The sequence below is a fragment of the Ammospiza caudacuta genome, chromosome 7 (assembly GCF_027887145.1).
Source record: "Ammospiza caudacuta isolate bAmmCau1 chromosome 7, bAmmCau1.pri, whole genome shotgun sequence".
Taxonomy (NCBI): Eukaryota; Metazoa; Chordata; class Aves; order Passeriformes; family Passerellidae; genus Ammospiza; species Ammospiza caudacuta.
This window is the reverse complement of record NC_080599.1, coordinates 41047190-41071129: the sequence shown is the minus strand read 5'-3', so window position 1 is coordinate 41071129 and position 23940 is coordinate 41047190. Positions and strand designations below refer to the sequence as shown.

General features: G+C 39.4%; 1 protein-coding gene across 1 annotated transcript in view; it reads left to right on the top strand.

Moving 5' to 3' along the window:
* Nucleotides 1-222: 222 nt before the first annotated feature.
* The window catches only part of SPATA6 (spermatogenesis associated 6), a 35626-nt gene continuing 11908 nt past the window's right edge, over nt 223-23940 (top strand). The window contains exons 1-10 of the mRNA XM_058808939.1: nt 223-349; nt 4868-5005; nt 6345-6393; nt 7136-7177; nt 8524-8648; nt 12843-12923; nt 14706-14975; nt 16560-16647; nt 17847-17887; nt 18977-19149. Of these exons, the coding sequence (XP_058664922.1) occupies nt 302-349; nt 4868-5005; nt 6345-6393; nt 7136-7177; nt 8524-8648; nt 12843-12923; nt 14706-14975; nt 16560-16647; nt 17847-17887; nt 18977-19149 (1055 nt within the window). The 5' untranslated portion in view covers nt 223-301. The remainder of the gene's footprint in view (nt 350-4867; nt 5006-6344; nt 6394-7135; nt 7178-8523; nt 8649-12842; nt 12924-14705; nt 14976-16559; nt 16648-17846; nt 17888-18976; nt 19150-23940) is intronic.

Here is a 23940-nt window from a genome sequence, read left to right as displayed (position 1 = left end):
CTAACCCGACTGATTCTGTGAGGGCAGGAGGCCCTGGAGAGCAGTGAGGGGCTGAGGGGAAGGGGACATGGGCGTTCAGGGGACGCGTGTGGGCAGGGCCAGCATAGGACCTCATCCTTCCAGCGCGATGGCGCTGAGGGCAGGGCGGGGCGAGCACGGAGACAGGGAGGGAGGGAGGGGAAGCCGGCCCCGAGGAGGGCGGAGCGGCCGCCGCGGGCCGGACGCCCCCCGGTTACCGTGACAACGGCGTCGGCCGAGCCCGAGCAGCCCGGACCCGGCTGGCCCCGCTGCCCGCCCGCCCATGCCGCGGAAAGCGCTGCGCTGCGTCCTGCAGCTGGAGCTCCGCTCGGTGAGTGCCCGGGCCGCGCTCTCCGCCCGCCCCAGCCGGGCCGCGGCCGGCAGGAGAAGCCGCGCTCGGCTCTTCCGGCAGCGCTTCCCGCCCCGCTTTCCCCGGCCGGCCGCCGCTCGCGCTCCCGGCCCGGCGGAGCTTCTGGGGGATGCTCCGGGCCCTGCTGCCGAGCGGGGCCGCGCTCCGTCTGGCATTGCAGCCGCTGTGTGCAGCCCCCGCGGCGGTGTTGGCAGCGGCCGTGCCCCTCCGCAGCTCCCTTCTCCTGTGCAAACTTGTGGGGGATGTTTGTCCCCGTGCCCCCGCCCTTCCGCTGGTGTTAGCAACAACCGTGCCGCTTTAGAGTTCTCGTTCTCCTGTGGAAAAGGGTTTTTTTAAACACACTGGTCCTTGGGAAGCTGTAGGGTGTAGGGAAAAGCACTCTCAGGGGGAAAAAAAGAAAAAAAGAAAGCTAAAACCAAAACAAGTCGCAGGAAAGAGCGGCTTGTTGATGGCTCTGGGCAGCTCTGAATATCTGGGTGTTAAATGGCGGGGAGTAAGGTCAGAAAGTGTGAAAGTGGAAAGTTTTGACATTAATTATGTTAGGATTGTACTCTTTGCAAAGTTTTCTGCTTATATCCAAGCTGGGAGCACAGCAAGGAGCTGTATCATCTCCTGAACACTTTCCAGAATTAGCTGTGTTAGGCAGCACTCTGTTACCCTGGAGTCGGTGGCTCCATATGCCCTGGTCCTGTAACCCAGAACAAGCACTGCCATACATAAAAAGAATACCTGCTGCTGAGAGGAAAACACGAGATGCCATCCGCAAAACTCGAGTGCAGATCCAGGAAGTTTATGAAGTCTATACTGAGAAATTGCCCAGTTATTCCTGGTTGCTTAGCTGCCCTTGTTCCCGAACTTGAGTGGCTGCTCCGAGGCAGAGCTGTGGATTTCCACGCATGGATGGCCAGGGTGTCACCCTGGCGCTGTTGCTGTGCTGTCTCAACAGCTGGGGTTTGTCTCCACAATGCCAAGGCCTGCTTGGTTCCTGGAGCAGAGCAATGTCCTTTCCTTTTCTGTTCCCACTGGCTGTGAGCTATTCCTGTGCCAGGATTGAGTACAGGGAACACATTTCCCCAGGGTCATGTTTTCAGGGTAGATTGTTATCTACCCTGCTGTCAAGGCTACAAGTAAGAATGGAGACTACTCTTACACAAATGTCAACACTGGCTTTTCATTTGAGGAGTTTTTTTTCCTTGGTGTTTCCTCACTTGGTTTGTTTTTTGGGCAGCCGTTCTTTCATTTCCCAGTTGATCTTTATTAGCTAAAGCATGATATTTTTGGTCATATTTTTTGTGATGGACTCACCAGCATTCTAACCATCTTAGGGATGGGAGCTACTCTTCCACTTTAAATTTGCATTGATCAGAGTCAAAATTGAACCCTAATTTTTAACCCTAAATTTTGTCTTAGGTGATGTAGGGGAAAAAATGTCCAACGTTCATCCTATATATCTTAATATGAATCAGGGTCATTAAAAATAGTAAAAGACATGAATCCCAGTATACAGAGAAGACTGTTTTTAATGGTAACCTCAGCTTGATACCTTCTTGTTGTTGCACATTATTGATGCTGTCCTTTGGCCAGTTCTGTACCGTCTTTGATACTAATTATTCTCAACTTTTTCATCATAAATAATAATTCCTCATGGTACTATATGATATCCTTTATCCAGAAAATGGATTTTCAAGAAAATGTAGAATTTTGCTTGGTTGATCTGTTTTTGTGGAACATGTCCTACTGGGTTTTTTCCTAGTGATCCTTTCATCCATATCTTTATTTTTGAATATTTAAATATTTTGATCAGTGGGGTTGTCAGTTTTCAGATCTCTCTTTCTGTCTCACATGGATTTTTGAGCAGATTCTACCTTCCCTGTTTTCATTACATTTCATTTAAGAAAAATTACATTCTTTCACAACATGTGCTGATGATGGTTCAGCCTCCCTGTGGCTCCTTGGTCCAGGCCTAGTGCATATTGAATGACTTTTGTTTCCATCATTTAATTCTTGGAGTTTTCTTTTTTCTCCTATGTCAAATTTTATTAAAACCAAGGCAAAATATTCAGTTATGTTTGGGACATAGATTTGTTAGCTTTCACATCTTGGCTGATTTATGTGATGTCCATTAATTCTATCTCTGTTTGCTTTATTTGTGACCAAAGTCTTGTCCAAATTTCTGATTTATTTTCCTGCCATTTTTACAGTGCTCTGCATATTTCTCCACCCTCTTTGAAATCTGTCCAGTTTTGTCAGAAGTTCTGCCGTCTGTTTTACCCTTACTTCAGGGTACAGATCGATTTTGATTTGTTTGACTTAATGAAATTCCAAGATCTCCAATCTGAGTCCACCAGCTCTTTGGTTTGTCTTGCTCGTAGTTTTCTTCATTTCTCTTCTCAAATGGAAGGCCTTACATAAAGATTAAGTAGTTCTTTAGTTTGGTTTATCCTGCCATGGACTGTGTGTAATAAGTGCTCTAGAGGGTTAAGATCAGTAGAATTCTGTCCTTTACTCTGAGCTTAATTAAGTGATTTCTTTATGGCTATATGTGATCTCCCAGCAGTGGAGGGACTGGGGGCTGGTACACATTTTCCATCTTCCTGGGAACTTTCAGCAGAGATATCCAGCATAACCCTGTCCTGGAAATTTCTCATGGTCCTTGGGGTTGCATGTGAGGTCAGTTAATTGCAGCACTGATCTCCCTCTTCCTTAGCTGATCCATAGATAACACTCTTACCTTCTTTAAAATAGTCCCTCATCCTGCTGGAGCAGTCTGCAGTCAGATAAGAGCTTCAGTTTGTCTCCCAAGTGTTGTGGAGCTCTGCATGTTACAGAATAGGTGCAGGAGCTGCAGATATACATGTGTCATTCATTTTTGGAACTGCTTTAAAGTTACATGGCCACATAGATTTGGTGTTCCAGCCCAGGTGATGAATTGTGCAGTTTATCTCCAGGGCAGTAGAATCACAAGTTTCCACATGTGCTACCTTGACCCACATGCTCACTTGTAAGAATTTGTTTTCTTTTTACAGGATAACCAGAAAAATGGCACCTGTTGTTGGAAGGTTTGCCCGTTCCAGCATCTTCAGATCTCTTAATAAATAGGCAAACACTGGTTCCCTTCTCTAAGGTGAAAAGCACAAAACTCCAACTTAAAATGGTTGTAAATTCTACAAAAATACCGAAGACAAAAGTGAGAAGTAAAGCTGATACGACGTGCAGGATGGAGTTTGGGGATCTTTCCTTGTATGAATGAAATCTGTCTCTCTCACTCCTGTTCACACTTGCAACTGCATGAGTGTCATACAAGCTGTTTAATGCTTGACAGACTGTTTCAATTGGGTTATCCATTATTCTGGCACTTTTCTTGTAGATTTGAAGCCCTCATTTATATGGAGAGGAAATCATTTTTTTACCTTATACTTTATCTGTAGTGATCTATCACACATTGTTTTCTTCTAGTTCTTCCATCTTTTTTCCTGTTTATATCGTTTTCTTTTAAATCCAGTTAGGATTTCTCAAGTAAAATGTTCACTTCGGAGTAGGAGACTGTAACCAAACCACTTATTTTAATTCCCATCACTCTCCTTTGTCTTTCTTCCTGGCAATTGAAAGTCTGAATGCTTTCTCCAGAAACCTTATGCTGGAAGAGACAACCTCATGTTTCTAATACTGACATAAAAAATGAGCATGAGACCTTAAGTGAAAGGTGTCAATTCTCTGTCAGGGAAATAAAATAAATCCACGTGGCTTGGAGAAAATAGCAAATAGTTTTGGAATGGGTTGTGTACATTCTTGCAATCAGAGCTTTAAAAACAGACTGACTTCTTAGTCAAAGAATTTCAGTATCGTGCAGAGAAATTTGAGAGATTGGGGCAGTATGAGGCAGCCTAGTGAGAAGCCTTCCCTGCTTCGAGTTTAAGGATGGCCGAACTTCCCAGAGAAAGAAAGAAATGTGTCTGGTACTATTGGAACAGCAGTTGCTTTTTCTCGTTTACAGACAATTTGCAAATAAACTTGCCCCTTCTGGTGGCTGGACAGAGTATGGATATCTAAGCACATAAATTTACCAGTTTCATTCCATAGTTAGGATGAAGTTTGGGTGGGGTTTTGTGTTTTGGCGTCATGTAGACTTCATTCTACATGAGTCTTCATGTAGGAGATGATTGTGCCTTGCAGAGTCAGAGCATACCTTTAACTGTGCTAACCTGGCCTTGGGTTTCAGTTTTGGTTGAAGACAATGGAGTGTGTTTACTTAAGCAAGAAGAATTTGGTCCTGATTGTTTTAAAATGGTGACTTTTTTTCCTGACCAGTCTGTACAAATAGAAACGCTTTAGAGAAGAATATTTTTCGCTCTAGTCTGTTACATCCTGACTTTCACAAATCAACCATTTCAGTCCTGACTGTTTCATTTTTATCTTGAAAACAGCCATTGCTTGTGTAGCTAAAGTTCAGTTTGTTTAATGAGTGTGTTACTCCTACAGATAACTTGTCCTGGAGTGCAGCTGAAAGACAAACAAGAACTTTATCTGAGTGTCTTTGTACTTGGCCAGTACCACAAAACTGAATGTGTCCCTGCAGTGTTCCCACTGTTCTTTCAAGAAAGACTACTATTTGAAAAGGTAAGATATGTCAAGTGCTGAAACAACCCAAGTAAACCCCATCACAAATTCCACGAAAATTGTCTGCAAAACCCATGAGCACAAATAATCACACTGAGAATGGAGCAGTATTTTATCTCCTGCTTCTCTTTAGCACTGAGGGTGGGTGTGCCTGTATTATCCACATGGGGACTCAAGAATTGTGTGTACTGAAGATTCTAATGTATGGTGAGAGTTTTTAGGTGTTTGTTGATTCTTTTGTGAACTGTCCTTCCTCAGTGTCTGTTTTCCTGGCTTGAAAGGGACTGAATGTTTTTGTTCTAAAAATTATGGCAAGCTGAAGAACAGAGACCGTACAATATAGGAGAGGCAACTTAATTTAGTAGAAAGATAAAATAGCAGCTCAAGCCTTTTTGGTGACATCTTACTCCCTTTGAGATACTTTTTTCATGGTTTGTCACCAGAATTCCCAGATTGGTACTGTGGCTCTGTAATTTATAGTTGTTTATCACATTTTCTGAGTCCCTACTAGCTTCATTATTAGTACCACAGGGATAATGAAACACAGTATCTTACAGATATGATCTGGCTTCTCCACAACCTATGAATAATAATACTTTGCCCTTTGTAGTTCTTTTCCTTTAAGCATTCCCCAGCACTTTGAAAACCAGGCTGAGTAAACTTGCTCAGAGTGATGCTCTGGTGAAGGGGATGAGAAACAAACAGTGATTATTTCACTACCTATGAAGAGTAAGAAAGACCTTCATTCTTTAAAGGCAAACATAACACAAACTTCCTAAGGGGAATGTACTGGATGCTGTTTTCAGTGTAATGTAGGGGACCTCCATCCAGTGCAACATCCTCCCCTGTTCCATACTATCTATTCACATGGGATTCAGGTTAAAAAAAACCTGAACAGGAGACTGAGAAGTCACCTCTGTGAAAATGAAGCTGAAACCATTACTAATAAATTAGAGAATATTGACCTATCAGAATTGTAACACAGGCAGCAAATTATGTTTCTCTCTTGAAATGTTCTTAAGACAGTGCTCACCTTTACATCTTCAACACTTCACAATAAATTATTTTTTGTTATTTACATACAGAGAAGCAACTCTGTATGGATAGAAAGTATATTACAAGAACTGCTGGCTTTCAATGAATTTGATCATGTTCCAAATGATCATTTTAGTATCCTTTCTTTTTCCAGTAGGGATAGGACTCTTGACAACAATCTTGGCAAAGAAGAGCATTGATTTTTGGGTTTTTTTCCCTTCACTTTCCCAAGAGGTCCTTTTGATTACATCTGATTGTGTCATCATTAGTATTACTACTACTATTATAATTGTTTCTTTTTCAGGAATTTGCTAATATAGTTGATCCTGGAGACCTTGTGAAGTTACTGGAGTGTAAGTTCTGGGGTTTTGTATACTATGTTATATCCATAAATGCCATGTGTATATGGGCTCTAAAGATGTTTTGGAGGTTTAAAGTATGTGATATTTTTTCTATCAGGAGCCTGTTCTCTGAAAAATTAGTGGGTAACCACTATTATCTAACAAAATGCCTCTAGAAATGCATGTTACATGCTTTGGAACAGGAAAAGGGTAAAAAGTCATAAGTTATTGGAAGTCCACCTGGTTATCTGGTAGTGGATTCCTTTATATGGTTATTTATTTGATTAATTTTCACATTATAGAAGGATAAACCTGTAATTTTTCTAAAGTTATTCTTGTCATTTTAAGAAGATTATGTCTTGCTACATTTGTGTAATGAATTGTGGTGAGAAAACACTGACCTGAACTCAAACTGCAGGAATATTCATCCTCACATGGGAGTTATCTGTAAAGGGGGCAAAGCTTGCATAATCGTCTTTAAAAGGGGAAAAACTTGGCAGCAGATAGAACTTACAAGTTCTAAGTCAGATTTAGTGTTGTCATTTGTACCCTGCTAATGCCATTGTGTTCATCTATGATATTTATGCAAGCTATACTTAAATTTATCTTATTATTGGTGTGGTGGAAATAGTGCAACAATGTACAGTGCTATGAAGTTTAAATCAGTGATTCATTTTTCTTGGGTTTTGACTATGGGAATTTTCATTTTAGATTTTTTTTTTTTAACTCATGAAAAAACTTTTTTCCCTTCTAGTTGACACAACAGTACTTGAACTAATACAGCTCGTTCCTCCAGGTATTGTATCAGTCTTTTCATAAATTATGCAGTTTAATAGGTGAATTTCCAGGAGGACATTGCCCATTACAGCACAATCACTTTTTTCAACACACAAACAACATAGAAAGCCCTTCAACAAATAGTCCTCTGAATAGAAAATGTTAATAGATCAAGAGGATCTCATTCTTGAAAGGGAATAATAACTGAATATTTAAATGTATCATACTCAGGCTTAGGAAAGTGATAATATTTTAAAAATGGAAAATAAACTGAAATCATCCACTGCATAATTATTAACTGCATCACAATTCACTTCTGGAGAGGCTGTCTGTGAAATTTCAGAGTGCATAATCTTGTTCTCAGAGTGACACTTTTTTTCCTTCCATTTTAATGGTGACCACTGGGAAAACTCTTATCCTCACTATAAGTATTACAGGTCTCTTGGGATGTGTGAAGATAATAAATAGCGATTTGTCATACTTCTGTTATTGGTTTGTGTGATTATAAAAATCTATTTTAATGAAATTCAAGTGTTCCCATGAATAATGTAAATCTGCACTTTATTGGAAATAAAGTCAAGTTTTAAAGAGGACTCATTTGGAAACTGTGGTATTAAAAGCACTCTCTCACTTGTCCTTAGTACTTTCAAGGAAACTGCTGCTTCTCTCAGGTGACTTACCAGACTGTTTACTTGAAGAAATGTAGTGAATGGGGATTTTTTTTTTTGTGGCAAGTAAAGGATCTTGCATAAGAATTTATTTTCAGGGCTCAGACATAGGTGTGATATAGCCCAACATAAGCTAGCAAGATGGCTGCAATAGCACAAGTTACATTTTTTCACAATATGCATTGAAGGGTTTATCTGTAAAGAAAACCTTTTTTTTTTTTAGAAGTAGCAAGACGGGGTATTGAGAAAATCTTGAAATAATTATTTTGCTGTTGCTTGTGGTTTTTTTACTGCTACTATTACCGTCCTGTATTATGGAATGGTAGTTTTTCTTAAGGAATTGGGTGCCATTAAAAAATACTGATTTTTTTCTGTGGCATGGAAGGGAAAAAAAGAGGAAAAGTACTGAAAAGTTACCTGAAGAAAACCTTTCATGTGCCTGTTACAGAAGAGTTAACACAATCTTCTTTAATTTTTTTCCCAGTAACATTGAATCATCATTTCATAGTAGATTCTGCACATTTTTGCTGCTGATTTAACTTGATGAGGTTATTTCCTAGTTCTATAGGAGATTTAGAGCCATGCTTTTAATTTGTAAAGAGCAAAATTTATCCTGGTTTCAACATGGCTCTGTGTGTGGTGTCTGTGCTGTGTGGCTTTGTCTATTTTCCAATTAAAGTATGTATTTTCTTTTTAGTGGGAAAAGTTCTAGCTACATATGAAGAAAATACAAGAGATTTCCTGTTCCCTGACCCTAAGCTTACCCATGGGCTCCGTGGTTTGCAGCGTGAGGTTTTAATGAAGAGGTCCCCGTCTTTCACAGTGAGTGAATGTCTGTGGATTGTATTTATGACACAGTCTGCTTCACTGAAGAAACCTCTTGAACTGCTTCAAATGAAAAGCCATTACTTCTGACAGATTTTGCCATTTTAAGGTGTTGAATGTACAAATCCACAGCTGAACTTCGGGGAAAGTGTAATCTTTTTTCAGAATGCTTCAAGAAATTATTTAATGTGGAAAAGTTAGTTTCCACTTGGATTGCAGTGTGGCTCCATGACATGTCTCCATTCAGTTTAATCTGTGATGCAGCTGGTGGCTGAAGGGATGCAGGAGATGTCATATTGACTGCATGGTTCTCAAGAGAAGCCATGTAACCCTCCTCCTTGGTCCTTCTCCATAGCATTTTGGAACAATAGCTAATTGGCAGAATGAGTGCAGTGAATTAATGCTGATTTTCTGGAGATAAGGGCTCAAGTACATGTTAAATGAAAATGAATTCATTTCATGTTGCCCTTTCATGAAGTTTGACTGTTGAATCTTAATTGTCAGCAGAATAACCCAGGAAGGCACCTTAAGGAGGATGGTGATGATGTGTTTTGGATTTTTGTGGAGTTTTACTGGTGGATTGGCAGGACATTTGGATAAGAACTCAGTTACCCTGTCTGTTGTGGTTGGGCTAAAAGCACATGGGAGGAGGGAAATGCTGATTAAAGTTCATTGTTATCTTTTAGCTGGTGTAGCCTTTCCCCAGAAAGGGCAACCTGGAAACTGCCCAGACACTTGCAATTAGAGGTGCTAATTTGGTGTCTAATGCTGTGTTACATTTGAATGAATTAAGGTTGTGATTTCGTGCTACAAAATGTCTGATTCTGAAGTAGCTTAAAAACAAAAACAACCATTATTTTTTGGCTGTAATATTTCTTTGATATGGCTCACTCCATGCATAGTGGTCTGGCTCAAGAGATGGAGTGGGACTGTTTTGCTTTCATGCTGCTCATAGAATAGGGGTCTTTCTGGTGTTGAGAAAGAACAGTGAGGTAGGAACAAATGAGGTGGTATTAGCTAAATGTTTTTAGATTTTTTTTGTGAACAGAATATAGTGAGTCTTCATAGAAGCAGAGCTGCTAGGCAAGTTTGATGGGTTTTGTCAAACTGAGTTATTTGAAACAAAAATTATGTATTTTCTAATAAAGAGAAGGTGCCATAATTTGTGAGCTGTGAGAAGATGTGGTCAGAGTAATTTGGATGTGTAGGTGATGAATGATGACACTGTAGTAGCTTTAAAAATTTGACTGTGGTAAGACACAGATATACTTCATGTCCTTGGGAGCAGCATAACAAAATCCATCTCTGCCTGGAACAGGGACTGCAGGAGCCTTTGTTGCTCCATTCCATCTCCATAGCTTGAAAGTACAGTATAAGAGGATTTTGGCATAGTGAGCCCCTTTTGAGGAATAATGCAGAAGCTGGGTTTGATGGCATTGGAGGGAGGCTCCCAAAAGAACTTCTTGTTCCTCTCCTCACTTGCCAAATGGAATAACTATGAAAGGATTTTTACCTCCAGTAGAAATGCAGTCTCAAGTGCCTCCCTCTCCCAGTGTTCCCTGAGCTTTACTGGCAAGTGTCTCTTGCTAAGTCTGTCAGCACGAAGTGCTGGATGTGAATGCTAAGCAAAAGGAAGTGTTGAACAAGGTCATGAGAACCCTCACATTATTCTTATGCTACTGAAGCCATGTTCTTCCCACATGAAAAGTTATTCATAGCCAGCTGAGATGTTGAATATTTTTGAATGGCAGCTGTGCTTTAGTGACAGTTTGATTCCAAATAAATTTGTCTTTTATTAAAAAAATAAAGGTAGCAACAGTAAGATTACGGTTGTGGAGTTCAGATAGGCAGTGACAAGCAGTGTCTGATTAACACTGCTAATCTGCCAGTTGGAAGGAATCCCAAGTTGAGAGGATCAAAACTCCTCCAGAAATCTGGCACTTGGCTGATAATGTCCCTGGCTAAATGTCTTACAAGGTTGACAAACTCAGTGTGCATACAAGACATGCCTCAAGTTATCTCTCCCAGTCCAGTGTTGCCCAGCTGAGGCTCTTGCTGGCTCTTCTGTATTTTTCTGCAACCTTTACCTTTCAGAATATGCTTATGCCTGGACTGTGGTAGCGATTTCTTACAGATGTTCTTATCTCCATTCCCCACCTTCATGCAGTATTTGCCACATTACTTAAAACAGTTTCTTTTTGGCAATGCTATCTTCCATTAACAGTCCAGTGCAAGGCCTTCTGTTATATTCCTGTATACTTTTTTAAGCTAGAGTTTCTTTACAGTCAAAAGCACATATTAGACTTATATTCTTCTAAATATGAACCACCTTCATACTTTTTCTGTGATTAAATTGATACTATGTCCCTTCTGTTTAATGATTGATGCAGAAATGCTCAGGGCTGCAGATGCCACTAAGCCAGAAGCAGAAGAAGAGATCCCAAAAACTTTCCAGCTGGATTTTCATTTACAGATGTGTCTGGGGCTATATGATGGTATTTACATAATTCTGTGTTGAGTATCCTACAGCAACTCCTGATTTTGGAACTGCAGAAAACAAGGAGCAAATTGTCTGATGGCTTTGGCATGTGAGTTGCTTTTGACATATCCATGCTCGTGCATTCAAATGCCATCCTATATTCCCTCTCCACAGACTATTTCTCTGAAGAAACCATAGTTTGTGTCATTTTTTAGGGATGAACACTTAAGAATTTTGTAATCATTTCCAGTCTCTGTGAGAGCAGTAGGTGCTCTATTGTTGCATTTTTTAGTAGACTTACTAATTCTGATGTGTCCTTTTTTTAAATTGTTGATAGCACTTGACAATTCATTAGTAATAAAAACGGGTTGATTAAAGATGATCAGGCTTAAAACCTCTTTTATGTGCCATAACTTGACTTGATTGAATCCTGGACTCTGTTAATTGCTGTGACTGAGCTTTCTTGGCATTTTTGTCATTTGATTTCCATAATCTATCCTGGGGCCAGATCATGTTACCTAATGGGAAATCAGTGTTTAGGCAGGTGGTAGAGAATAGTTTGGTTAATCAATAGACTTCACTCACAAAGTTCCTACTAATTTTATGGACGTGGGATAAAGTCACAAACAGACCCAGCTCCTTTTCATGTCTCAGTGATTTTGTGTGTTCATGTGCTCAAATGCCTGCGCACTGAGATGCCTCAGGCACCAAATTCTGTCCATGTTGAAGGAAGAGGGGTTAGGAATTTCTGGAGGCACTTGATTTTCTCTTGGATTCTGCAGAGCTCTATGGGATGCACATAGATGATTACCACTTGTTTATAGCATATGTGGCATTTAGTTCTTTTATGCCTTTTTTTAGTGCTGCTGTTTGGGAAAAAATGCTTGTGTGTTGTAATCCCTGTCCTTTACACCCTGTAAATTCTGAATGCATTGGCCAATGCTCAGTGAATTGCAAGGCAATAGTTTTCTGAGGTGTTGTGTTCCTAGCCATGGCTGCAGTAAAAGGTGAGTGGAACAGAAGCTGCTAATCATGTAAAAATGGTGAGACATGCTGGCCATTGCTTGTGTGTGCTGCGCTTCACCAGGAGGCCCAGTGGGACCCCAGTGATTCCAAGTGGGACAAACTAGGGCTGCCCCATGGGCAGGAGGGGATTGTGGATGTGTTCCATGCTTATGGAACAAGGGAGGCATCCACAGAAATCAGACTACTCCAAAGATTACACAATGAAGGACATTCTTAGTCATACTGTTAAAAAGGAATAGTATCTGCAGTGTGATTGACTGATTAAACAAAATGTTTTTACAAATGAGATGGCACAACTGAGACTGTTCTCAAACAAGTTTACAAAGTTAGTATTAATGAAACTTCTAGAGCATGACTGAAATTTTTATTGATGCCATATAGCATGGCATGAAAAATCTTTAAAAGTGCTTTTGACAAAAAAAATGTATTAAAATAAAAGTCAGACCTTAATTGTTGTACAAAAGCAGTGTAATCATCTGTAATTGAATTGTCAGAAATGCAAATGTTAGCATCTTGACATTTACCATTGCTGTTCTGTCTTTTCTAATTATCTTTATTAAAGGCTGAAATTAACAAAGGAAATGGCTGAAAATTAGGAATGGTTTGTTACATTAGGTGACATTTACCTCTTTGATACCCTTTATCTTGAGTTGAAGCTTGATATGCAATTATTGTCTCTCTTCTAGGGAATTGCACCAAAATTGAGATTTTCTACAACCTGCCTTATTTCAGACAGTCTGTTAATCTTAGGAAGGAGTCACATACAGGTTAGCACAATTTAATTGTTTGCAATTTCTAGATTTAATATTGATAGCCTTGCTTCCAATTTTTCCATGTGCTGCTCACTTCAAACTTTCCTCATTCTTTTGTTGTGGTTAAAGCAGGTATCACGGGTGCTTGACAACTTGATTAAATTTTTAATCAAGTATGAGTAAAGAGTGGGTTTGGTGCATGACAGTAGATGCTGAGAGTTCCTTGAATCTGAAACAATTATCAGCTACTGTGTTCTATGATCAGCTGAAGTGTCAGTCCCTGGTGCATTGGTACATGGGAAGATGCCTTCACATCATTTGTTGCTGACACTTAAAATTAAGGACAGTAAAAACTAGGTGTTGTTAGAGAAGATACATTATTAAACCAAACCAATTAATTTAATGGTTTTCCATAACTGTATCACTGACAGGAATGGAAATGCAGATTTTTGTTGAAAACGCTATCACCTATATTAATCTGGAAATGCTGCTTTTGCAGCAAGTAAAGTTAAAGGTGAAGTAGCACTCTTCTCTGGTCTCACAGATTGGAATTTTGGTTTGGATTTCTGGAACAAGCTGTCATATAAAGTTACTCTTCATCCTCTTTCTTCTGCTGTAATATTGAAAAATGGTGCAGCATCATTGGAAGGGAATGGTTGTCAGGAAGGCTTGTGTGCAAAGACACTTAGGTGACTTTGACCTGTTGGTGGCATTGCTAATGACTTCAGTGAGAAGTTTCTTCCAAATTTAGCAAATGAAATGTATCGAGACAGAAGAAGAATTAAAAATCAGTGAAAATTGTCATTGTCAGAAAATTGGCTTCAGTGAAGGTGACTTGAGTAAGGGCAAATTGATTTAAAATTTAAACTGTTCCTAAAAGTATCTATGAATGGCAGCTCAGATTCACTTGTTTTGCAGTTTTACAACTGGTGTAAGTCAGGAGCAGCACCACCTGCTTCTGTTGAAGTTGAGATTAGTCTTAGAGAATTAGGTCTGGCTTTGTGTGGCCAGGTCTGTGCCGTGTCTCACCATCAACTGCACTGAGTTCAGATTCTGTCAGTACAAAACAAACACACACACTCAGCCTCACTGGCTGGCTGTAGAGGGAAAGCCTTGAAGGCAAGTTGGACATTTTATTTCTGGGTTCCTCTGAACCAAAGCAGCCCATGTAACATTCAGATCTAGGGCTAATGTCAACTAGCTCCAGCTTGAAAAAGAATTTCTGACAGAAAGAATACTGTTTTTCTCCACTAAACTTTACACTTTAAAAAACTAATAAATTAACCATAATCCAAGAAAGTATTAATTTTAGAGAATGTAGTTGCACTTCTTCTGGAGCTTTAGGCAACTCTAAATGCATATAATTTAAACTATTAAAAAGGCTCCTCTTTTAATTTATGTCTTGTACTTTAAAGGGGAAGAATTTTAAAATAAAGCTTAAACAGATGAAAACATGCTTCAAATTTGTGCATGGCTAATTCAGGTAAACTTTGTGACAAAATTAAATTTAATTTTTGAAATCTCCATTAACTGTGTGAGAAAGCTAACTGAATAAGTATCAGACACTTAAGATCTAACATGCAGTACTGGGTGTTTAACCTTCTTTTGGTTTCAGAGAAAATGGTGAACACGTTGGTTTTTAAATTGCTGTTTGATTATAGTTTTGTGAGGAGAACTTCAGCTGCCACGGCATCTCTTTCATTAAATCATTAAAAAATTAGTTCCTTGTTTGCGTTATGTTCAGCGATCTTTATCCTACACGCTGTCAAATCAGATCATTTCCCTTCTTCATTTCAGACTGATAGGCACTGGGTGCATCATCCAGCCCTAAGTGGAAGAATGCCCTCAAAGCTGGCCAGGAAGAGCCCTCCTTCAGCAGAGCAGAGCTCGGCCCTGCGCAGCTACGAGCAGCCCACCATCGCCTCCAAGTCGCGCTCGCCGTCCCCGTACACCAAGCGCCGCATGTGCGAGCTGTCAGAGGAGGCCAGGCAGAGACTGTCCCACCTGAGCCTGGGCCCCCACGAGTTCAGGAGAGACACTGACAAACCTCCCTTTGTCATCAGACGGGTTTGTATTGGCTCCCAGGCGCTTCCAGCTTAAGCTCAGTTCAAATGTTGTTCTTTCACTACATAGCGCTCCAAAAATTCATTCAGCTCTTAGTTTAGATGAATAATTTTTTCTTCTCCTTAACAGTCTGTCACAGAATGATTTAAATGTAAAATTAACTAAACTAAAATTTCTTTTATCTGCTTTAGTAACAGACAAAGATCAAATTCTTTCAAGAATATCTTGGTTAATCTCTGAGGCCCCATTTCTTTTCTTCCAGCACACTAGACAGGATAATAGGTGTATAAATTCGGCTTGGAAGTAATTGATATTAGTATTAAAAATTCCTGAATAAGACTTTAAAGAAAGAGTGTCTAGTCACATTATGAACACTTACACTTCCTCTCTTTCAACTTTTTTTTATGTTGTCATCCTGTGATATTTGGAACACTTCCTTTGCTCAGAGCTACATCTCAAATGCTTTGACTTAGAGTTCATAATATAAGGACATTTTGCCATACATGAAGAATTGTCTTGAAATTAGGTACTTACTTAAAGAAATTGTGTGTAGCTCTTTTAAAATGAAGGAGCTACATTTCCCAGACACCTGGTGAATCATATATTCATTTTCCCCCCTCTTAATTATTCTTATTGCAACAATTCCCTGATTTTAGAAAATCACTTTGAATTTGTAGGGGCAGAAATGGTATTGTTCCTATTCTCTGCTGTGGCATTATGTTTTCTCTACAGTTCTGGGCACTTACCACAACCAGTTAGGTAATCAAGTGGTTAAATAGTTTGCTTCTACCTTATATTTTTACCTAGTATCAGTAATAGTTAATTAATACTATATTGTCAAAGTTTAGAAGTTTTATTCTACATATAGCTACCTTTAAGAAATTCAAAATGGCCTGAATAAGTCATTAATCATTAATCATTCTACTGTTTCTCTCAAATATTTTTCTTTTAACTCCTTTTATTTAATTTTTCTGGTTTTTGATCTATAGGTGAAGTTCACGGTTTAATTATAGTATCATTAACACTGATTATTGATTTTCAATGCTTGGTTATGTTTGTACAAAAAAAGGAGAAAGCTTGTCTCTTAATTCAGCATGTCCTCACTGTCATGGCCTTTCTAGACTGAGAATTCTCCTTTTAGGGCATCTTTACTGCTGAGAACTCTTTTGACCTGGAGATTTTGTGTTATGAAGATCAAAATTGGATTATATTAAATGTAACTTTTTAATTAGGAAGAGATTCAGATCTCTCTTGATGAGATCTGAGCTGTTTAGAATAAATATGAGATACCAGGAATTGTTTAAAAAGACTGCAGACATTCCAGATTAAGGAGGAGCTGTCTGTATTTTCCCTTTCTTTGAACAATAGGATATTCAGAGTTTTCTCGACCTTTCTAGCGCTGTTTCTCTTTATGCACAGTAATACTAATAATGCCCATGAGCCAAGTGCTATGAAAATAGTCTAAAATAGTATTTAAATAAAGTAAAATATTGCAGAAAATATCAGCTGTGGTCTTATGAACAAAACTAGAAAAACCAGGGATTGATACATCTGATGCTGAGTATTTTAACAGTGTTTTTGCTTCAGGTTGGACAACCAAGTCCTGGTGCTAAACTTCATTCCTTGTGTTCCCTGCGAGAAAGCACAGCAGAAGCCTGGCCCAAGGCACCCCATGGTCAGTATTTTCGGCTATATATTTCTTAGCTGCTTTTGATTTCTGCAGGAAGCAGTTTTGTTTGGGGCTTTTTTATTATTTTTTGGGGTTTTTTTTATTTTTTATGAAAAACTGTGATGGAGAAAAAGCTGTTAGTTCTTCCTAGGAAAAGGAAGAATGCTGAATAAATTACTGCTTCAAAGGTTGCCCTTGAATAGTTCTTTACCTCATGAAGCTTGGAGCATAGTTCTACATTATATGAAATTAGGAGAGAATTACAAAGCTCAGGCAAGTGCTCTGTTTCACTCCCTTTATTGTTGAGTTGGATGGTGGAGAAAATTTGCACCATGGTTTGTGGTTGTGTTGATCAGGCTTGAGGTATTGATTATTTTGAAGTTCAGGGGCTCTGTTCCTTCAAAAATGGGTAATGTTTATTTCTGCAGGATTTGTGAGTAGTGGATCAGTGATTTACCATTATTAATGAGCATCCAGGATGTGCTCCAGTATCTGCTTCTGCATCCTTTGGTATCAGTTAGTGAGAGCTTAATAAAAAGTGTGGGATCAGAAATTTAAGAAAGCGCCCTAAAACTTGATTTTATTGCACATGTCTTACAATATGAGGATTTTAATGAGTCTCATCAGTATTTGTTTATGTGTGCTCTGCCTCATTTTTATTTCATTTCCTCACTAATTATAATTTGTTATACAGCAAATCATTATGAACGTGTTATTTTACATTTGTTCTTTGTCATTGCACTGGGTGCTGGATTTTAAAGGTTTCACATCCCCTTTGGGAACAGATTTGCCAGTCTGTGATGGCTGGATAATGGAACAGACCAGATCATCTGATACCATTGCACACTTTCAAAATGAGCTGGTGGTTTCTGGCCAATATTTAGGAGACCAAAATCTACCTCTCTTAATATCCAGAGGAGTCTTTGGTCACCTGTCTGTGTCTTGAGGCTTAACTGTAACTTCTGAAAAGAACAGATCCTCAGGATTAGAAATCTTAATGCAGACAGTACAGTTTAGTCCCTTTTTGCTTTTCCTGGGCCTCAGTATGAGAGTTGTTCAGTAGAAACTGATAGAACAGACCAAGAAAGTAGATTTAATATTTGTGAGGACAAATAGGATGCTTTGTAAAAGATTTCATTTAGGAAATTAAGAAATGCAAATGTGTTTTTGATTTCTTCTGTCATGGACCTTTTTTCCTTCTCCAGATCCTCCTCCTCTCAACAGCTACAGACCCAAGAAAACTGAAGTGAGTACTTGCAAGTGGTTTTCCTTACACTGTTTTTTGGGAAGCTCTGAGCTTCCCAGTCTTCCTTGGATTGTCTTGCATAGGTATTTTTGAAATGTTATCTACTGTAGTATCAGAAGCAAGAAAAAGGACATTTTAAATCTGATCTAGCCCAGTTAAGGCCTGCTGACAGTTTATTTACAAACATTAGAAGGAAACTTAGCACTCTTTAAAGATAAAGATGCCTGCACATACAGAATTTGCTTTTCCTTGGCATTAATGCTTGCAGCAAGGCCATAGAGGAGCCTTTAAAGGCTGTTTGCATTTGCCTTACCAGGTATTCTGAGAGCATTGTTCATTCTGGAAATTTGTGTGAAGGTGGCACTGGTACAACTGGGGAGCCATTGTTGTGCTATTTCACATCCTTTTTTTTCAGATTTTGGCTTCTTTGTGTATTAAAAGAATCTAAACATTAATGTCAGGGTTGTTTTGGGTTTGGGATGTTTTATTCTTTACATCCTCATTTAGTTGCTTTTTGCCTGTGTTCCTGAAGTACTGTAAAAATTGTGGGTTTAAGCAGTTATGTGTTCCTTCCTATATTTCCTAATGGCTGGGAAAACTGATGATAATAGGGATGAGGAAAGAAAGGGGATTATGAGGATAAACCTTGATATCTATGTTAAGCACACTTTTGTCAGACTCTATACTTTTTATTACCAAGGCCTGTTGTTCTGTGTACTGTGAGAGTCTAATATATTGTGCAGCCTCTGGATTGTTCCATGGCTTGTTTAGACTCTCAGGCATTATTCTGAATCTGTGAGATTCCTGGGAAGCCTTTAATGGTGCACTCAGAAAAGTTGATAAAAGGGCTGTTGCAGAAGAATTTTACACAAGATGGTGTGTTAGTTACCAACACATTCTTCTGAGACTTGTTGATTTACTTTAGACCATGGATTTTTGTATGAAATGAGGGTCCTTGTTCTTTCCTCAGCAGACAGATACTCCTGAATTAATATAAAATCTTTAACCTTTCAGGTTAAGAAATAAAAATATGAAAATTGTACGTCTTGATGTTCATAATAATTTTTAGTTTGGTGGGATATTTTTCAGGCAAAATCTACCAGTGGAAAAGGCTTGGACAGTTCTGCTGTTTGCAAGGAGGATGTGAGCCCAGATCCACCCAACAGAGAGTCCCATTCTGCTGCTTCTTTGGAGTGTTCAGCACCTCCAGCAGCTCAGGAGTCTCTGAGTTCTGTGCTGAGTCGATCTTCCCTGAGGGAAAGGTAATGCCCTGGTTTTGTTCATGACATTCTGGAATTAGGAGCATGAGCTGATGATAGCAGTGCCTGCATGACTGTATTTGCAAGTTTGGAGGTGTGAGGGCTGAAGAGACTGAAAAATCTTCCTGCAACAGCTGTGTTGTTGTTTGACTTTTGCTGTGTTTGCCATCACCTCTGCCTGATGATTACAATCCTGGTAACATGGCAGTGAAAATGTCTGAAACTGTGACACCCCAAATTTCAGGCTGCCAATGTCATCTGGAACAGAGAGTTAATAAATCATCACTTAAATGAATCATCAGTGTTTCAGAGGGGATTGGAATCTCAGGAATGTAAATACAGATACGTAAAAATGGCAAAAAACTTTACAGTAGGTACTTGGAAACCTTTTTTCCATCTGACTTTTCACAGGTGCTTTTGAGCACGCACTTGTGGCTGTGCTCTACTCAGATGTGTGACTGGTGTGCATAACATGCTTGGGCTAGCTTTAATCTACTCAGTGGGTTATTTTCCAATATTTTCACTTTTTTGAAACCCTAAAATCGTGATTTTAGTTTTTTAAGTGGAAGTGTGGACCTCTGCAGCTATTGTGTGTATATTAACTGCTATATTCCCATTATTTTTCTTATCTATCTCACTGACCCCAGTGGGACTTGTTTGGGGACAGTTTCAAATACCCTTTCATTTAATGGATCTCAGTCCCTGGGTTAATATTTTGGGCCAGCTTCCCAGCTTCAGTGTCTTATGAGAGTGGGATGGAAGAAATGTCAAAAAAGCAACAGATGGTTTCATGCTTAAGCCCTCCAATCCTTCAAGGAGAGTATTCCCTGCTTCCTGCTGAGTAGAACGTGTTCTTGGTGCTCCTCTTTTACATTCAGGTAGCAAGTCACTGGTTGGCTTTCTGGGAACAGAAAAACTGTATGAAAAGCTAGGCCTGTGTAAGCAAATAGACAAAATAATTGGGAGGAACTAAGGATTAAACTGATGCCTCATCCTAAATGTTAAAGATGTGCCTTGGTGACCAGTTCACACTTTGTTACCATTGGTACCAAAGTTAGTCAGTGCTTCCAGGTTGCATTTTACAGCCTACACACAGCCTAATGCTTGTTTCCAAAATAGAAAAACTGTCTCAGTTTTTTCTTTAAAAAGAAAAATGACAGATGGCAGGTGGGGACTGAATTTTTAATACTCACAAAGATCAAGTTGGTGTTTTAACATCTTCCTCTGCTTGAAAACTTGTTTGTTAGTTGTTCTGTGTAATACTGCATCTTGGAAAGTGTTACACAGAGATTAGGATGTATCTGGGGTTTGAGGGAGGTTTCTTTGTCATCTTGTCTGCCTCCCCACCCTCCTCTGACAGTGTTTGTGCATTAGTTACCCATATCTGGGGAGAGATATTGTCATGGTAACTTTTTTATCCTTTCTTCAGCTGGACTCTTTTTGGGGGGGTTTGGGCTAAATTATATACACATTTTATTTAGAGCTGATGGGGTGCTTTCTGTTGATAGCAGGGAAATCTTGTATGTTGTGAGCTGCTGTTACATGCATAGCAATTTAGTCGTCTGCCAGTTAATCTTGACTTGTCTGAATGTTCTTGCTTTTTCTCTTTATGAGCCTTTCTCCAAAAGAGATTTCTGATCTTGTGAAATTATGTTTTTTCTTCTTATTAAAGCAAATGTTCTCAGCTCTTCAGAGCTGTAACATCTCTTTATGTAAAATATGTAACCATTTACTTCTGTCATCAGAAAAAAATCAAAATGAGAAATAAAGGGCATAGTCTAAAAAAAAATGATCTCTGTTTCATGCTTCTGAGATAATAATGGTTTTAGCTGATTGTGTACTGAGAGTTATACTTGGAATGACAAACATGGTTTAGAGGTCAATGTTTGGAAATGCATGCAAACACTGCTGTTCAGATCATAGAAATACAGAGGAAATCAGTGCACTGAAAGTAAAGCAGTGTTAGTGTAATTGCAAGAATATGGAGTCTTATCTCACAGTATTTGGTGTTTATTTCCTCAATTTTATTTTGAATTACAAAGACAAATTGCTTAGCATATCCAGGCTACTGTTTTTAATGCTAGTCAACCCACAGTCAATATGAAACTTGACTCCCCACCTCAACCTTTAGTTCCTTCTTTTCCCTTTCTTTTTTAAAATGTAGTGTGAAGTGGCTGGCTGCCTTCTTGGGAGTGTGTCCCAGAGCCCTGCTGTGTGGTTGTAAAACCACTGCAATGCTTTTCAGTGAGACAGAAATTGGGGTCTTGTGCAAGGTCCTCTGAGCCTTTTTGTATCCTCCCTGGCAGTTTCCAGTCCTTTTCTTCGAGCCTGCTAGAGACACCACAAATCAATCCTCTTCCCCTTTCCTCTGAGATTTCAGTCAGAAGCAGAACTGTAAATAGATTTACTATTGAACAAGACAGCCAAGTTTTGAATATTGATTTTTCATACTTTCTTTTTACATTTTTCATTATGTACATCTAAGGAAAGCATTTGCTGACGTTGGGAGCTGACACTCAGCAGCGATGTGGCCATAGAACCCTCCAGAGGTCCCTTCTATTCCATGATTCTGTGGGGTTTGATTGCAGCCCCTGTGCAGACCAGTGGCACTCACAGAGTTGTGAGTGCCCCACAGTGTGCCAAAGCAGTTGTTTGGTTGGTTGTGCAGAGAGGAGCACCCTGGGCATCCTGGAGCATTCACACTCTGTCCTTTCAGTGCTGCTTCAGGAGAGCAAAACTGGAGTCCAGTCCTTGCTTTCATTGCACAAACATCTTCACACACTCCTAGAAAATAGGGTTTTTCTTGGGGACTTACAAGCTAAGCCTTCCTTGCAGCACTGAAACCTGCAGCAAAGTACCTGTCAGAAAGAAAAGGGGAAATAGTGAGATGGATTCCATAAGGTCAAAAAGTCCTTTGAACAGAGCTGTGTGCTGGCGCAAGAAAAATCCTTTCCTCAAGAGACTACAACAATCATGGGAGTATTTGACTATTTCTGTTATGTGAGAGGCAAAGCTACTTCTTGTGCATTTGGGATCAAAGGAGTCTTTTTCCTGCTCTGGAAATAGCATGCTTCTACTTTTGTTTCCAGATTGAAGTGCAGTTCGATAGCTTTTTTCATGTTCTCCTGGTTATGCTGCTGAAATGTGATCTTACCTGCTATAAAATTTAACAAAAACCTACGTTCTCTTTGAAGTGAGACAGAGGTTAAGTGTCTGGATCAGATGCCCTTCTGTAATATTCCTGTATTGTTTTACTACCATCTTTTTATATTCTCATTTTCCTAGTACTAGGGGAAATAACAGCATGAAGTTAGATACTGGTAATGATAGATATAATGACAGATTCTAATAGATATTAATTATTAAATCCTATGTGAAGTCCTTGAAAACATCAGTTACCAGAATTTTTAGCTTCGGTGATCTTGAAAACAATCATCCCAGGATCTTGAGGGTTATTTTATTGCACAGCAAAAACCAGAAACAGGTGGTTCACCTGATATTTTAGAGACTGGCATGCATCCTGAGGCAGGGTTTGCTTCTGTGAGAGCATATGTTTTAAGTTTTGAGACCTCCTGCTAAAACGTAGAACACTGAAAAATATTGCAGACTTCTTAGGAAAAAGCTTGCTCTCAGGAGAGGCTGCACCTTGGTTTCCTGTCTGTTTCTAGCCATTTAAAAGTCATTATTTCTGATTTTTTGAATTTTCTTTGGTAGGAAGGTTTGGGGTTTATCAGTCTCACCTCTTCGGAAAGTTTACTTCTTTTGCATGCTTTAAATATTAATTTCTGGAATCAGCACTTGAAAATCATTTATTTCTTACTAGATTTGATGAAAGTGAGCAATACCTAAGCCTTGTTTCATATTTTTGACCAACATCTGTACTATTTGTCATCTTCATTGGTTGATTTTGCTGCAGCAGTAAGTAAATCTGAAATTGATTGCTGTCAGAGCCATTTTGTGTATAAATTAATAAATTCAGAGAAGATAGAAGGTAATGGAAAATCTTGCAAAGAGCATAAGGAGGTGCAGCCAATTTGTGACAAACTAATGATTTAGTACCACAATGACTTCAACCTTTTGGGAGCAACTGCTCAGCTGGAGTATTGACTTTCATTGAAATTTCGGAAGCTGGCTGCCATTAAGTTTCACTTTTTACATGATGTATATTGCCACAGTTTTAAGGGCTGGATATGAAAAGGAGGGGGAAAAAAGCATTTACTAATTTAAGAACTCAACACTGAATGTGTCTCAAGTGCTTCAAGACCCATCTATAAACGGGGATTTGAAAGTAAGAGAAGCTACGTAGAAAGCATGAGAAATTTTACATTTTTTTTCATGTCCTGCTGAAGAGGGAGAGCAAATTGGTGCACAGCTAAGCTGTCAGCTTCTGCTTCCATATATTTAGGCATCTGTGCTCTTGATTTGAGGCCCTGTCTGTGTGTGGTTGTTCTTGCTTTGTAGTAATATCCTGCCACTGTGAAAGCAGCCACCCTCCCCCAGTTCCAGCACTGTGAGAATGGAGGGGGTTTGTGTTGGTGTAACTTCATTACAATTCAGGCTTCTATGTACAAACAGAGCTTCTGAAACACTTCAGGGCTGCATCATAGCCTTTCACTTTTAAAAAAAGCAAACCAAATTGTGTCCTTGACTAAGTAGACCAGGGAAACCCAGAATCACAGCCCAGCTTTTCTGTTGTGCCTCCTTACAGAGCAGCATGCACTGCAGACCAGGTCCATCCTGCTGAATTACCACCTCATGTCCCTAAAATGAGAGTAAAGCAATGTCCTTCCCTGC